The 16,985-nt window shown below is 41.0% G+C and overlaps 1 protein-coding gene across 2 annotated transcripts in view; it reads left to right on the top strand.

Moving 5' to 3' along the window:
• Positions 1 to 16,985, top strand: part of FNIP2 (folliculin interacting protein 2) — a 133,910-nt gene that overhangs the window by 64,072 nt on the left and 52,853 nt on the right. For both annotated transcript variants that reach the window (XM_089670394.1, XM_089670395.1), the window contains exons 3-5: positions 4,323 to 4,460; positions 8,749 to 8,849; positions 15,614 to 15,685. In XM_089670394.1, coding sequence (XP_089526520.1) covers positions 4,323 to 4,460; positions 8,749 to 8,849; positions 15,614 to 15,685 — 311 coding nt within the window. The remainder of the gene's footprint in view (positions 1 to 4,322; positions 4,461 to 8,748; positions 8,850 to 15,613; positions 15,686 to 16,985) is intronic.

The raw sequence follows: 16,985 nt of genomic DNA, 5'->3' as shown, positions 1-16,985 counted from the left end.
AATGGGTTCATATATTGGACCCGGGGGCCGGACCAAGAGTAGATGAATGATGTGTATGTGTCATCCATAGTAAGTATAGTAATATTCCCCCATAGTAAGCATAGTAATTCATCCCCCATATAGTAATTCATCCCCCATATAGTAATTTATCCCTCATATAGTATTTCATCCCCCACAGTACTATTCCCCCCCCAAGTAGTAAGCCAAGTCCCCCCTGTGTCAATTCACTTACCTTTGCTCCGCGCGCTCCTTTCGCCGTGTTCCCGCGCCGTTCCGGTCTTCAGGGCGGACTGTGAGAGGAGCCTAGCTCCCCTCACGTTCCTCAAGCTGCCCCGCCTACACACATTCTGACAGGCAATGTTTGCCACGCTCCGCGGGCCGGATTAAAAGGTCCGCCGGGCCGTAGTTTGCCCATTGCTGATCTAGTCTGTCAAGAGTCACTCTCATCTCATCAGTCCATAAAACCTTTGAAAAATCTGTCTTCAGGCCCTGAAGTTGCGTAAGCACCCGTGACGGCCACTATAACCATGCTCCAGAAATCCAACTCAATTGACTCTGCCTGGTCTAATTCTAGGCCTATCTCTCTTTTCAATATCGATATTAAACTTCTTTCCACCCGCCTTAACCCAATCATTGGCTCTTTTGTCCACAATGATCAAGTGCGCTTTATCCCCACATTCCAAGCTGGCGACTGTTATATGTGCGGTCCTCCTTTCTCATTTGGCCCGTGCTCACAATATCCCCACCTGCTACCTGTCCTTCGATATTAGGAAGGCCTTTGACACGGTCTCATGGTCTTTCCTCCACTTTATTCTTCAACGCTGGGGCTTTGGGACCCATTTCCTGTCTTGGATTTCCTCACTGTATTGTGACCCTTCGGCTAGTGTTCACTACCTGGAGCATAAGTTTGCTTCTTCCCAAATTTTGTGAGGCACTCGCCAAGGGTGCCTGCTTGTCGTTGCTCTTTGCCTTAGCCATCAAGCCTCTAGCCTTCCTGATAAGAGCCGATCCTGACATACGAGGACAGGTGGAGGAGATAGGTGGCTCTCATCATAAGCTCTGTCTCTTTGCGGACGACGTGCTCCTCTTTCTGACCTCCCCACTGACTTCTGCTCCTAATTTACTCTGGCTTCTTCAAGATTTTGGTTGCATCTTCGGCCTTCTAGTCAATCCCTAAAAGTCGACGATATTAAACACTTCCCTATCTCCTCAGGAGATGGTTAATTTGCAACAGGTTCTACCGTCCTCTTGGTCCCTCCATTCTTTTCCTTAATTGGGCATCAAATTGCCAGCTTGCTTGTCAGGTCTTTATTCAGCTAATTACCTTTCTATGCTAGCCCACCTCACTAGCCTTCTGATTAAATGGTCCTCTTTGCTGCTGGCCTGGATGGGTAGAATCACTGTGGTAAAAATGTCTACCCTACCTAAGATATTGTATCTGTTTAGAGTCCTGCCCATCTCAATGCCTGTACATTTTCTCTGCATTTTGTAGCGACGAGTTTACACGTATGTTTTTGGGGTCCCATCTACCCTCCTATACCTCGCTCAACCATTCACAAATCTAAACTCATGGGCGGTTTGGGTCTCCCCAATTTTGCTAAATATTACCAAGCTGCACATCTTGCGCAATTACCCAAGTATCATGCGACGTACAAATTTCCCCAATGGGTTGCTCTTGAGTCTGTTGATTGTGACCCTCTCTCAGTTGCTAATCTTTTATGGCTTTGGCCTTCAGACCGTCAGGTGCTTCATAATCCGGTAACATCCCATTTCATGTCACTTTTGGATAGACTCAAATCCCGAAACTCCCTTCAGTCGCCACATAATCCCCTACTCTCGTACCTTCGGAATCCGGCCTTCCATCCGGCCTGCTCTTCCCCACGTTCCTTCTTACACTGGTCCTCTGCAAACCTGCTCCGTGGCCATCACTTCTTGACCAACACCGGGATTAAGTCCTTTCCTTCTCTTTGTGAGTCACACTCCCTGTCAATGTCCGAAACTTTCAGATGCCTTCAACCTAAACACTTTTTTTTTTTTTTTGCTCCTCTGTCCGCTAAATCCCCTTCAGTTCAATCCATGACCTTCTTTGAACGCTCTTGTAACAGGGACCCTCATAGGCATGGTCTTATTTCTGCTCTCTATATGCTTTTTATCCCCCGAGCCCTCACCAAGCCCTACCTATGTTGCTAAGTGGGATGAAGATCTTGGATATCTTCTGAGCCCTGCCGATTGGGATCAAATTTGTTTAGCAACCAAATCCTCTTCGCAGAATGTAGTAGCTGTTGAGACTAAATACAAGGTCTTGACTTGAAGGTACCTGGTCCCGACAAGGATTGCTAAATATACCCCCAGTTGTTCTCCAGATTGTTTTTGGGGCTGTGCGATGGTAGGAACGCACTTCCATATTTGGTGGTCATATCCAGTCGCCCAAGTTTTTTGGATTGAAATCTTCCATCTGTTGTCCTCCCTTTTTGCGATGCCTCTTTCCCCAAACCTGGGCACTGCTCTACTAAATCTACAACCTCTTTCTCTATCTAAATCCCAATTCAAACTCCTTTTACAAGTTACCACAGCGGCCAAGCAAATTTTAGCTAAATCCTGGAAGCCTCTGTCCCTGTGTGTCCTGGCAGTTAGGAACAAGGTAATGCAAGCAATGATTCACGATAAAGTGGAAGTGACCATTACAGACTCTTTCCAAGTTCTTGTCCTTCTGGACTCCCTGGGTGGAACGTTTCCTTCCTCCAAATTATGAAGAATCATTGCTCCTTCCCTGATGTCCTTCTGCTTTATCTGGTAGTCCTGTGTGCCAGTCCTTACCCTGGTCTGGTCCCGAGATCCCCCCCGCCTCTCCGATAGTCACACATCTCTCTCTTCCTTCTTCTTACTTACCCTTATTCTCTTCCTTGTTGTATGTACTTGGATGACATTTTCATCTGGTCTCCTGTCCTACTGACTTTCTCTTTCATAAATGCGTTTTTAAATGCTCTCTGTTTTTGTTACTGACTTTGGAAAATGAATAAAATGTTTGAACAAGAAAAATCTGTCTTCAGATATTTCTTGGCCCAGTCTTGAGGTTTCAACTTGTGTCTTGTTTAGTGGTGGTCCAGTTTCAGCCTCCCTTACCTTGGCCATGTCTCTGAGCACTGAACAACTTGAACTTGTAGGCACTCTAGTTAGGTTGCGGTTCTGGAATAGGACAGCACTGGAGGATAATGGGTTCCTGGTAGCTTCACGGTTGATTCTTCTCAAATCTTTAGCAGTTATTTTGCATTTTCCTTTTTTTTTTCTCAACACCCTGTTGACTATTTGCAACAAAACGTTTGATGGTTCTGTGATCACGCCCCAATATCTTAGCAACCTTTAAAGAGTGCTGCATCCTTCTGAAAAACTACTTTTTTTTCCATTTCAGAGTCAGACAAAATGGGTCAAAAAAAGAGATTTGACTGAGAAAAAGTATCTGCCTTATTATGCACACCTTGCTATAGGATGTTTATCTCCTTAGGCCACACCCTCACTCATCACACAAATGCACATCACCTGATATACGTAAATCCAATAAGCATTCAAGTTTATACAGCTTGGAGTTGGTCCATATGCATTTGGTCAAAATACTCACTTTCCTCTGTGCAATTGATAGCCCCTGCGTGGGCGTGTTTTATTGCCTCTGTTTATACTGTTTAAAATTTAATAAAAACCATTGAAATAGAAAATACTCACTTTCCTAAAAGTGTGTGTGTGTGTGTGTGTATGTATGTATGTGTGTATATGTATGTATATTTATATATATATATGTGTGTGTGTGTGTGTGTGTATGTGTGTATATATATATATATATATATATATATATATATATATATATATATATATATATATATATATATATATATATATATATATATGTGTGTGTGTGTGAAAACTGATCAGTACTGATGCACGGACCGCCTATCTCATTCCTTGAGACCCTAAAATGCCAAGACAGTACAAATACTGTCCAAAGTAACCCTTTTGTTGTAAGGTAGACAGTCCAAGGGGTTAAGAGGCATGGTGAGCTTTGTGAAGGTGTGTGTGTGTGTATAGATATATATATATATGTGTGTGTGTGTATATATATATATATATGTATGTATGTATGTATGTATGTGTGTGTGTGTGTGTGTGTGTGTGTGTGTGTGTATATATACACACATATATATACATAAGACTTTTTGTCAATTTTTCTCAAAAATGAAAGGGGGAGGGGATTAATAATATAGTATTTTCCCTTCCTTCCTCAATGTCAATTTAAAAAAAAAAAAACTAATAATATTAAATGTTTTCTACAGAGAGTCGGAGAAGATGCTGCAGCAAAGACAAAATCCTGTCAGACCAGCAGCAGTGGAACCTGTACCATCTCATCACGGGCTACAGCATCAGCACACGCTGCTAGCCAGCCTGCTAGGGAATCCCTGCCCAAGTACCAGGTAATACAAATTACTAGATGTTGTATTTTGGAGGGTGGGGGGGTTCTGGCACTTTACATGTGTTTTTTACTAGCAGTACTCTAGTGGGGTAACTCCTCCTCTTTACTGCTTGTGTGCAAAGAAGAGAGTCCACAAGGAAATGTTGCCTGATTGTGTGTTTTTTCCATTTTGACTTGACTGGGCTGTTACCAGTAACCGTTGTCCCAGTGAAGGACTTAGGAGCCCAACACTTTAGCGTATAGCTGGGTATCACTGTCATGTAATTGTCTGTCTGCCTAAAAGCAGTGTTGCAAAATACTGCTTAAACTTGCGATATGAGGTAGCCCAGGAACATCAGCCAGCTGAGTTGGTCAAAGCAAGCAGTCCATTTATTGGTATCTCCAAAACACGTAAACTCAAATAGCTTTCTTCAACCAAAAGTAAGGCAAAGCAGTGCTTTGTTCTGGTACAAAAAAGGAAACCCACCACAGGCTTACCACCAGTTCTAGTACCATACCAGATTAGGGTTTCTCCATGTATCAGGATGCCGCCCAGACTGCAGGGGTTCAGCAGAGTGTCTTGATTTTTCCAGAGGGTCCACATTGCTCACAACCTGTGAACCTCTCCCCTTTGCCTCATTGACACAGGTGCTGATTCCTTTTTGCTGCCTTTTTCAAGATTCCCTTATGCTGTGGCATAATACCTTTAGGACCAGAATCTTTGTAGTCAGGGTTTGGAGGTTCTCCTCTCCCAAAACTTAGAACCTCCAAGGTTCCAGGTCACGTATAAGAATTTAATAGTTCAGAGTATTGACTATCAGTCCTCTTTCCAGCTGGATTACCCTGGAACACCTCACCCTGGATGTGTGAGAACCCCTGAGTCTTCACACTGTCCCCCTTAAAGGGACCAGAACTCAAATATTGGGGAATATACCTGCCGTTCAGGACACATTCCTTTTGTCCTATACAAACTATAAAAGCCTTCTTCCTCTACCCCTAGCTGCAAATATGTATAGGTGTTTATTGATGTGACACACATCAAAGGTACATGTAAGGGCCACATCCACTTTACAATGAAGAATCACAATGTTGATGAATAATGCAGTATTATAAATTTTAATTTCAGCAGTACTTTGAGATCTGTAAATATTAAAGTGGACCTGTAAAGACCTACTGGTTTTGAGGGGAACAAAATTATGATCAATCAATACTATTAACCACTTCCAGACCGGACACTTTTACCCCCTTCCTGACCAGGGCAATTTTCAGCTTTCAGCGCTATCACACTTTGAATGACAATTGCGCGGTCATGCAACACTGTACCCAAATTAATTTTTTACCATTTTTTTGAGACAGATAAAGCTTTATTTTGGTGGTATTTATTCACCACTGGGATTTGTATTTTTTTTGCTATGTAAATGAAATGTCCAAAAATTTTGAAAAAAAGTGTTTTTTTTATAAAATTTTGCAAATAAATAATATTTCATCATAAATCTTAGCCAAAATTTATTCCGTTATCTTTTTAGTAAAAAAAAAAAAATCCAAATTAGTTTATAAGCAAAAATTATAATTTTTAAACATTTTTATTTACATTTTTATTTTATTTTTTTATATTATTATTTTTTATTTTTATTTTTATTTTTTACATACTGTCACCCTAGCAGTACAGTGTCACCATGCTGACACTGTACTACTTGTGAGGGGTGATGAAAATTTTTTTTTTTTTTTTTTACACTGATTGCTTTTACACCCATATAGGATGTAAAAACAATCATTTCTCTTTCTCTCTGTGTGCATTCATGCACTCATTGAGAAGAACTGAGTGAGCTGTGATTGGTCACAGCTTGTCACATGGTACAAGGCTTTTGTGAATAGCCTTGTACCATGTGACCTCTGTGATCATTCACAGATTTCACACATAGTAAGCAATGATGTCAGAAGTGACATCTTGCTTACTACTTTGCATGTGATCACTGATTGGCCAATCAGTGATCACATGATCGGGACCTCGTACAGAGGTCCCGTCCGACGATCGGTGTTTCACTGTGTCCGGAGGACACAGCGGGCACCGGATCACGGTGCTGCGCGCTCCCAGGGAGCACACACAAGCAGAGTGCGGGGAGGCCGTTTATAGACGGCCACCCGACCCTGCAGTGCCACCGTCCGGCCGTTTATATACAACGGCCGGTCGGGAAGTGGTTAAGAGGGTTGAACACCCTTTCTCATGGGCTGATTCAACCAGCAATGCCTGAACGCTAACTGAAGCTTTTTAATAAAAATCTTAAACAGCAATTTTTCTTTCAATACTAATAACTGTAACACAATCAGTGTAAACTCTCACTCCCCTTAAATATATGAATGTATTGCAATCTAGAACATTATAAAGTGATTCAACAACACGTCTAGAAAGGAGGAGCCGAGCTTGTACGGTCATGCCGTCGCTATGCGACGGTGCAGTAGTGAGTAGGCGGATGAATATATTTGTAATCAAAAGATTGAAAATGCCTTAAGATCTGTATATTAGTAATTTGGGTGTCCCTAATCCGAAATCCAAATGTATAAACAAAGATTAGTTATGGACTCAACCAAGATTGGTGGGTTTTCTGTGCTATTGTAAATCAAAAGGCTGCTAGTCAAAGTACATGAACAATTCCTTTATTTGTACAAAAACTTATAAATATAAAAACAAGCCACACTCCATGAGTCTCACTTGCTCCCCACACTGGGTTCCAGTCCATTATTTTTAATATTTATTACAGGTACTTATATAGCGCTGTCAATTTATGCAGCGCTTTACATATATATATTGTACATTCACATCAGTCCCTAGCCCTCAAGGTGCGTACAATCTAAGGTCCCTAAACCGCATTCATGCATACTAGGGCCAATTTAGACAGAAGCCAATTAACCTACCAGCATGTCTTTGGAATGTGGGAGGAACCTGGAGGAAGCCCACGCATGCACAGGGAGAACTTGAAAACTCCAGGCAGGTGGTGCTGTGGTTGGGATTTGAACCAACGACCCTAGTACCACCAGGCGGAAGTGCCACTATGCTGCCCAATGTCATATATTGTAAACATTTAACATATAATCTTCTTAAATTGACCACAACTGCTCAGCATATTCGATTCAAGTATCTTTGAGTCCTCTTCAAGAATAGACATCTCCTGTATCACAAGTTTGTGCCACTTAGAAGAAAGTATGATTTGTTAAAGCCCCATATGGATAATGATAATGTGTAGTCCAGAGGAGGATGTCTTGTACACCGTATAGTTCATAGTGACCTCTCTCTTATATTAATATTGTAGCCATGTAGATATCTCATTGAGGACAAATATTGAAATGATCCCAGAGTGGTTTTCAGACTTGATGTAATCCAGAGGAAATAATTCAACTGTACAAGTCCTTACCTCCCTCTAGCACTTATCACTTGGGAGCGCAGTCCAGGGGAAGATTAATATGTAGATAAAGAGCTGTGAGCTTTCTCATATATCAGTATGTATTATTATGAAGAGTCTGGCCCAAACAAAGAGACTCATGGGCCATCAGTTGAGTAGCATTTCCGTAAGAAAAGAGAGGCAGTCCATAAACATGTAATAAACGGGAAGTCCCTCAGAAGTAAAAGGTTTCAGAGCAGTAAAACAAGGTTATGGTAAAGTTGGTGATGATAATTATGCTCTTGGCATCAAGACAAATTCCACTAGGACCAAGGAGTGTGGAATTAGACCTCCTGACTGGTTTTGCCTGGACATCCGGCTGCCTTAGAGGTAGGCTCAGGTTTGTGTGATATATGAACATATTTGTACAAAGCACATTGTAATTTTTATCCAGTGAGGGTTTTAATAAATGTTTTAGAAATGCAGAGCAACCCGTTTCTGCCTTTCTGTTCCACATGATTTGTCTATAACAACACACATGTGCATGTGGAGCTGGAGGGTGCATCCATCCAGCATCTGAGGAAAGCTGAGGAGGGAGTGGAGAGGATTAGGAGGTAGTACAGAGGTCTGGGATTATTGCCGTTTGGATGATATTGATGATCCTGTGTTGAATTGTTGGAGGTGAGCAGGTTTTTCACCTGGTTGGTAGAGGTGCACAGGTCACTGGAAGAGCGAATATTTTTGGTCACAAATTAGTTTTTGTGTTTGGACTATTTACTTATAGACCTTGTATTTTACTAAAATATGCTGAAGGCTTGAAGGACTATTTATCACTGAATTGTTTATTTTGATGGTACAGTGTATTTTAGTGTTTCTTCTTCTTTACAGTCTCCAGGTTTTTCAATTTGTACTAACTGACCTATATCTCTGCAGTACACCAAACCAGCCTCTGATGTGAACATGTTGGGAGAGATGATGTTTGGCTCTGTCGCAATGAGTTACAAAGGTTCAACTTTAAAGATTCATTTAATCAGGTAGGTTCCTGAAAGTGTCCGTGCCATTTGTGTCTTTCACTTCAAGTATTTACCATAATCACTTTGCACTTTAGCAGATCAGCCACATTAATTTCAGACATGTAAAGAAGTAAAGCATGTTCATTCTATAAAGTGAATTTTTAGTTTGCAAGGTAATTTTCACTTGGTTAAGTGAACGAGCTGAAACTGTGCTAACTTCTATTATACAATCATGTGAGCATGATTTTCCATTGCAACTTGATTGTATATTCTTTGCAAAGTGTACTTTGCCACATTTCCTATGAGAGGGGTATGCAACCTTTCTGAGTTTGAGATCGAACTGGAGAACATGGAGGAAAGCAAAGATTCCCAGGTAAGAGGGAAGGGGAAACCCACAATAACCACTTCCTGTCCGGACACTTTTACCCCCTTCCTGTCCAGGGCAATTTTCAGCTTTCAGCGCTATCACACTTTGAATGACAATTGCGCAGTCATGCAACACTGTACCCATATGAATTTTTTCCTATTTTGAGACAGATAACACTTTATTTTGGTGGTATTTATTCACCGCTGGGATTTTTATTTTTTTTGTTATGTAAATGAAAGTCCAAAAATGTTAAAAAAAATTGTTTTTCTTATAAAATTTTGCAAATAATCTTTCATCGTAAATCTTGGCCAAAATGTATTCCATTATCTTTTTTTAGTAAAAAAAAAAAAAAATAAGCCAAATTCGTTTATAACCAAAAATTATAATTTTTAAACATTTTTTTTTTTTTACATTTTTATTTTATTATAATATAATATTTGTTTTTGTTTTTTTTTTACATACTGCCACCCTAGCAGTACAGTGTCACCATGGTGACACTGTACTACTTGTGGGGGGTTAAGATTTATTTATTTTTTTTTACAGTGATTGCTTTTACACCCATATAGGATGTAAAAGCAATCATTTCTCTTTCTCTCTGTCTGCATTCTTGCAGCCATTGAGAACTACTGAGTGAGCTGTGATTGGTCACAGCTTGTCACATGGTACAAGGCTGTTGTGAATAGCCTTGTACCATGTGATCTCTGTGATCATTCACAGATTTCACACGTAGTAAGCAATGATGTCACAAGTGACTTCTTGCTTACTACTTTGCATGTGATCACTGAATGGCCAATCAGTGATCACATGATCAGGACCTCGTACAGAGGTCCCGTCCAATGATCGTTGTTCCACTGTGTCTGAAGGACACAGCGGGCACCGAATCGCGGTGCTGCGCGCTCCCAGGGAGCGTGCACAGCTAGAAATGGCGGGTGCCGTTTATGAATGGCAACCCACCCCTTGAGTGCCACCGTCCTGCCATTTATAAACAGCAGGCGGACGGCAAGTGGTTAACAATAAATAAATAAAAGCTATCAAGCCTAAACTCCCATCCTCCATTCAGTACTGTGATATGTCCCACTCTCTGCTCTGCAGTGAGGGGGGCGTCGGAGGCTGAGGGGGGAAGGAATGGCAATGTAGGGCCATGTTTCTAATCTACCTGTCGGCTTCTTGCAGTCGACTAGTAGATCGGGATCGATGGCTTGCCGACCCCTACTTTATCCTTTTTGTGCACTTCTCCATCTCCTTTTTGTGCACTTCCTCCCTCTTCTTTCTGCACTTCTCTATCCTCTATGGGAACTCCTGCTCTTCGATTTGTATTGAGGGGGGCATCTGAGGCTGAGGGGGGGGGGAGAACAGCAATGCTGAGCCATGTCTTCAATCTACCTGTTGGCTGCCCATGGTCGACTGGTAGATCGGGATCCATGGCTTTTGTACTTCCCTATCTCCTTTTGTGTTCCTTCTTCCCTCCTGTTTCTGTGCTCCATTTCGTTTACCCAGTGCTCTCTCCCATTTGTCCTCCCCCTCTGAATTATTTTTGCGCTGCTTCTCTCTACTTTCTGCCCTCCTCCTCCCTCTTCTTTCTGTTCTGCTCCCCCCTCTTCTTTCTGTCCTTTTCTTCTCTCTTCTTTTTGTTCTGCTGCTCCCTCTTTCTGTTGTCGTCCTCCTTCCTCTCCTTTTGCTGCTCCCGCTTCTTCTTTTTGTCCTCCGTTATCTTCATCATCATTTCCTCCTCCCTCATTTTCTTTCTGTACTTCTTCATCTTCTTTCTTTCCTCTTTCTTCTGCTTCTTTCTGTCATTGTCCTTTCCATCCTCCTCCTCTCTCTTCTCTCCAGTCTCTTCTTTCTGTCCTCCTCCCCTCTCTTCGTTCTGTCGTCATCATCGTCCTCCTCTCTTCTTTCTGCACTGCTTCTCCCTCTTCTTTCTGTTCTGTTCTTCTCCTGTTTCCTCTTTCTGTCCTCCTCTTCCTCCTCCCTTTTCTCTGTGCACTGCTCCAGCCTCTTCTTTCTGTCCTCTTCCTTCTTGCTCGGTCCTCCCTCTTCTTTCTTCTGTCCTCCTTCTTCCTTTTCTCTTCCAGATCTCTCCATCAACTTCCACCTCTGTGATCTGCTCCTCCTCTTGGTCATTAAGTTTTTCAGCCTAAATAGAAAAAAAAGAGGGCAAATGAAAGTACAGAATTTAAAGTGGAACTCCACCTAAAAACGTGGCTATTTACTAAATGAATCGATAATGCAATTTTATGTTGTCATATATGTAGCACCCTCCTAGTACAGGTTGCTAGGCAAACTTCGCATTGACTCCTTCTGTAATAAATAGAGCAGCAATTTAGTTTTTGTCTGTTCAGGGTCTCGCAGGCTGAGAGTTCGATACACACAGTTGTGCTCAAAAGTTTACATAACCCGGCAGAAATTGTGAAATTTTGGCATTGATATTGAAAATATGACCATGCCAAAAAATGCTCTTTTATTGAAGGATAATGATCATGTGAAGCCATTTATTATCACATAGTGGTTTGGCTCCTTTTTTAAATCATAATGATAACAGAAATCACCCAAATGGCCATGATCAAAAGTTTACATACCCTGGAATGTTTGGCCTTGGTACAGACACACAAGGTGACACACATGGGCTAAAGTGCCAATTAGAGGTTAATGTTCCACATCTGTGGCTTTTTAAATTGCAATTAGTGTCAGTGTATAAATAGTCAATGAGTTTGTTAGCTCTTACATGGAAGCACTGAGTAGGCTAGATACTGAGCCATGGGAATCAGAAAAGAGCTGTCAAAAGTCCTGCGTAACAAGGTAATGGAACTTTATAAAGATGGAAAAGGACATAAAAAGTTGTCCAAAGCTTTGAATGCCAATCAATACTGTTAAATATCCTATTAAGAAGTGGAAAGTTTGGGGATCTCTTGATATCAAGCTAAGGTCAGGTAGACCAAGAAAGATTGCAGCCATAACTGACAGAAGAATTGTCTGGGATTCAAAGAAAAACCCACAGGCAACCTCAAAAGAAAAACAGGCTGCTCTGAAAAAAGATGGTGTGGTTGTTTTTAAGGAGTACAATATGATAATACTTGAACAAAAATATGCTGTTTGGTCGAGGTGCCAGAAAGAAGCTTTTACTGCACCAATACCACAAAAAATCCCAGTTACAATATGCCTAACACCTTGACATGCCTAACCAGGCCTTTTTGTGTCATTGATGCAGTAAAGGCTTCTTTCTGGCACCTCGACCATGCAGCTCATTTTTGTTCAAGTGTCGTCATATTGTGCTCCATCAAAACAACCACACTGTCTTTTTCCAGAGCAGCCTGTATTTTTCTTGTGGTTACCTAATGGGTTTCCCTTAGAAGTATTGTTTGGGATACAGTCAGTTATGGCTGCAATCTTTCTTGGTCTATCTGACCTTGGCTTGGTATCAAGAGATCCCCGAACTTTCCACTTCTTAATAGGTGATTTCCAGGCTTTGGACATCTTTTTATGTCCTTTTCCAACTTTATAAAGCTCCATCACCTTGTTTCACAGGACTTTTGACATTTTTTTTTTTCTGATCCCCGTGGCTCAGTATCTAGCCTAGTCAGTGCTTCCACATAAGGGCTAACAAACTCCATTGAGTATTTATACACTGACATTAATTGCAATTTAAAAAGCAACAGATGTTGGACATTAACCTCTAATTGGCATTTTAACCCGTGTGTGTCACCTTGTGTGTCTTTACCAAGGCCAAACATTCCAGGGTATGTAAACTTTTGATCCGGCCCATTTGGGTGATTTCTGTTATGATTTAAAAAGGAGCCAAACAACGATTTGATAATAAATAGCTTCTTATGATCATCATCCTTCAATAAAAGCATTTTTTGGCATGATCAGTCATATTTTCAATATCAATGCCAAAATTTCACAATTTCTGCCAGGGTATGTAAACTTTTGAGCACAACTGTGTGTGTGTGTGTGGTGTGTTTTATTGCGGTACTGTTTTATTGTTAACCATTGCTGTTTTCATTCAGCTGCAGCACCAACTTGTCTATTCTGACAGCAAAAGGGTCTTGCTCTCAGAATGTAAATAAGTAGGTGTGCAGTACTGTTGGATGAGATTTTTCATCCGCAGTTAACAAAAAACAAAACAAAAAAAAAAAACGCATATATGCCGAAGCATGGGGGCCTGGGGTGGCCAGTGTATGAATTGCCCCTATGCTTCGTTATATTTTTAAAAAGAATTTCAGAGATTTCTTTATCCACATCGACCGATGTGAATAGAGGAGTCTTTTTTGTATGTGCTCACCATTAGAAGTGGGTAGATGCAGGGCAGTATATTCTAATGGTTGGCATACCACACACTTTTTTTTCTGGCAGAGATTTCTAATCTTTTTTCCATTCAGCCCACAGGCTGCATGACCAAAAAAAAAAAAAAAAAAGAACATGGCATATACACCCAAAAAGGACCAGCGGCATACTGGTACATCACTGGACTTTGGGTGGTTATACCAGGATGATGCCTGCAGCTGAAGGCATCATCGTGGTATTTATTTTTTTATTGCCTTTTTTTAAATTACTTGGGGTGTCTACTTTCCAAAAAGGGGTCATTTGGGAGGGTTTGGTGTTATCCTGGCATTCAGGGCGACAAACTGTGAAAGGTAGTTAGGAAGTGAAATGAGGAAGTTATGCACCTTCAGGCTTTTAAAGGGGTTATTGGATTTCAGGCTCCTGTATGTGGCTAGGCTCCCAAAAAGTCTCACACATGGTATTCCCATACTCAGGAGAAGTAGCAAAATGTATTCTGGGGTGTAATTCCACATATACCTATGGCTTGTGCGAGAAATATATAATTTAAGTGACAACTTTGTAAAAAAAAAAAAAAAAAAAAATTGTCATTTTCCAAAAACTTGTGGGGGAAAAAAAAAATCTTCCATGGACTCAACATGCCTCTTAACAGATAGCTTAGGGTGCCTACTTTCCGAATAGGGGTCATTTGGGGGTGTTTGTACTGTCCTGGTATTTTAACACCTCAAGAAATGTGATAGGCAGTCAAAAAGTAAAAGCTGTGTAAATTCCATTATCTATACCAGGGGTATTGAATTAAAATTCACCGAGGTCCAAGCAGTAAAGTTTCCATGAATCGGAGGTCCAAATCTCATGTATGCACATGTGGTGCATTGTGTGTGCACAACCACATGTTGCTGCGGTGCGTTTTTGAAAAAAAAAAGGGTCGGGGACTTCTTCATGTTTCCTGCGGGTACTGCTGCCCATTAAAATGAATGGGCTGACATAGCCACAATGTGTGCACCAAATATACATGTACAGATCTGACCTGTTCTTACATCAGTCTCCTCAATCCCCACTGCACATCAGTCCCCTAGTTCACAGCAAGATCCCCTTTTTGAGAAGTGTCCTCAGCTCCCCCTTTACATCACATCACCCCCCTCCACCCCTTTCACAGTAGTGTTCTCACGCTTCCTTGACATCAACCGCCCCCCAACAGTACTCTCCCCTTCACTGCAGAGTACTCTTCCACTTTTTATGACAGAAATGAGAAAATATGGTTTTGGGTTTTTTTTTTTTTTTTTTTTAATTTTCAGTCTTTTTTTGTTTTATAGCACGAAAAATAAGTGCACAGGTGATCAAATACCACTGAAAGAAAGCTCTATTTATGTGAAAAAGAGGACATAAATGTAATTTATATACAGTGTTGCATGACCGCGCAATTGTCCATTAAACTAGTGCAGCGCTGTATAGCAAAAAATGGTGTAAATTGCAGTATCTATACCATAGTTTGTAGACGCTATAACTTTCACACAAAGCAATCAATATACACTTATTTGGATTTTGATTTACCAAAGACATGTAGCAGAATACACCTTGGCCTAAATAAATGACTAACATTGCGTTTACTATATATTTTTTTTTATAGCCGAAAGTAGTAAAAAAAAATTTTTGTTTTCAAAATTTTTGATCTTTTTGTTTTATAGCGCAAAAAATAAAAAGCGCACAGGTGATCAAATACCACCGAAAGAAAGCTCTATTTGTGTGAAAAAAGACATAAATTTCATTTGGGTACAGCATTGCATGATCGCGCAATTACTAGTTCAAATAGTGCAGCTCCAAATAGCAAAAAAAGGCCTGGTCAGGAAGGGGGGTAAATCCTCAGGAGGGCAAGTGGTTAAAAATGTAATTAGCATGTCAAAAGAGGAACAAGGGAAAACAAAATATAAAATGATTAAACTTCAGCTTTAGTTGATTAATATTTGCATTGGATATGTCAGCGAACTGGATTCTCTAATTTTTTCAAATGATGATACTTTATGCAGTGTTTGTTGCTTCGACATACACCCATTTTTATTTCATTTATTTATTTTTAAGACCTCTCCCAGTTTCCTTTGTACCCTATATACTGATTTTTAAACTTGTTCTCTTTTATCAGATGCCCTGTTCAGCTGATGATCAGTAAAGTGTTCTCTGCCAAAGTGGGAGGATTCAGCTGCAGCACAACTACGTAAGATTTAACTTCTCTTGTTTGTCAGTGGTATGATGACATGATGCTCTACAGTAGTAATAGGAGGTTTCATAGTGCTTGGTTTCAGAATGTTGAGAAAACCATTCATTGGTAAATGTATTTGCAGATTACGGACTTCTAGCATAGTTAGTACATTTAATAGTCATCCCTTCAAGTTTTATACGTAACTGTCCTTGTTCATAGAGCTCTCTTACTGTGCGGCAGCTGGGAGCCACATGGCCTTTCCACGGAAAGGCAAGTCTAAGGTTTGGGGGATGAGGTTAAGGGAGTCAACTTATTAAAGGATAACGCCACTAAATCGTTTTTTAATGTGTTAGTTACATGTAGAACCATTCACACTGGTCTGTCTTGGTGTGTTGTGTTAAAGCACACATGTTGTGCACTACATTAACCACTTCAAAATCGGGCCAATTCTGACAATTCTCACATACATGTCAAAAGCTGCATATTTGTTTGTTTTTTAAAACTCCCAAACATTGTACACTATATTGCCAAAAGTATTGGGACACCCCTCCAAATCATTGTATTCAGCTGTTCCAATCAACTCCATGGACACAAGTGTATAAAATCAAGCACCTAGGCATGCAGACTGCTTCTACAAACATTTGTGAAATAATGGGTCGCTCTCAGGAGCTAAGTGAATTCAAGTGTGGTACCGTGATAGGTTGCCACCTGTGCATTAAGTCCATCTGTAAAATTTTCTTGCTACTAAAAATTCTACAGTCAACAGTTAGTGGTATTACAGAGTGGAAGCAACTGGGAACAGCAGCAACTCAGCCACGAGGTGGTAGGCCACGTAAAATGACAGATCAGGGTTTGCACATGCTGAAGCTCACAGTGCACAAAAGTTGCCAACTGTCTGCAGAGTCAATAGCTAGAGATCTTCAAACTTTGTGTGGCCTTGAGATTAGCACAACAGTGTGTAGAGAGCTTCATGGAATGGGTTTCCATGGCCAAGCAGCTGTATCCAAGCCTTACATCACCAAGGGCAATGCAAAGCATCGGATGCAGTGGTGTAAAGCATGCCACCACTGGACTCTAGAGCAGTGGAGCCGTGTTCTCGTGACGAATCACGCTTCTCTGTCTGGCAGTCCGATGGATGTGTATGGGTTTGGCGGTTGCCAGGAGAGCAGTACTTGCCTGACTACATTGTGCCAAGTGTAAAGTTTGGTGGAGGGGGGATTATGGTGTGGGGTTGTTTTTTTTCGAGCGGTTGAGCTTGGCCCCTTAGTTCCAGTGAAGGGAACGCCTTGCTCCCAAGTTTGTGGCAACAGTTTGG

Source organism: Staurois parvus, unplaced genomic scaffold (genome assembly GCF_062004578.1).
Source record: "Staurois parvus isolate SC_StPar_1 unplaced genomic scaffold, SC_StPar_1.0 ptg000090l, whole genome shotgun sequence".
NCBI lineage: Eukaryota > Metazoa > Chordata > Amphibia > Anura > Ranidae > Staurois > Staurois parvus.
This window is presented reverse-complemented; position numbering and strand designations above follow the sequence as displayed.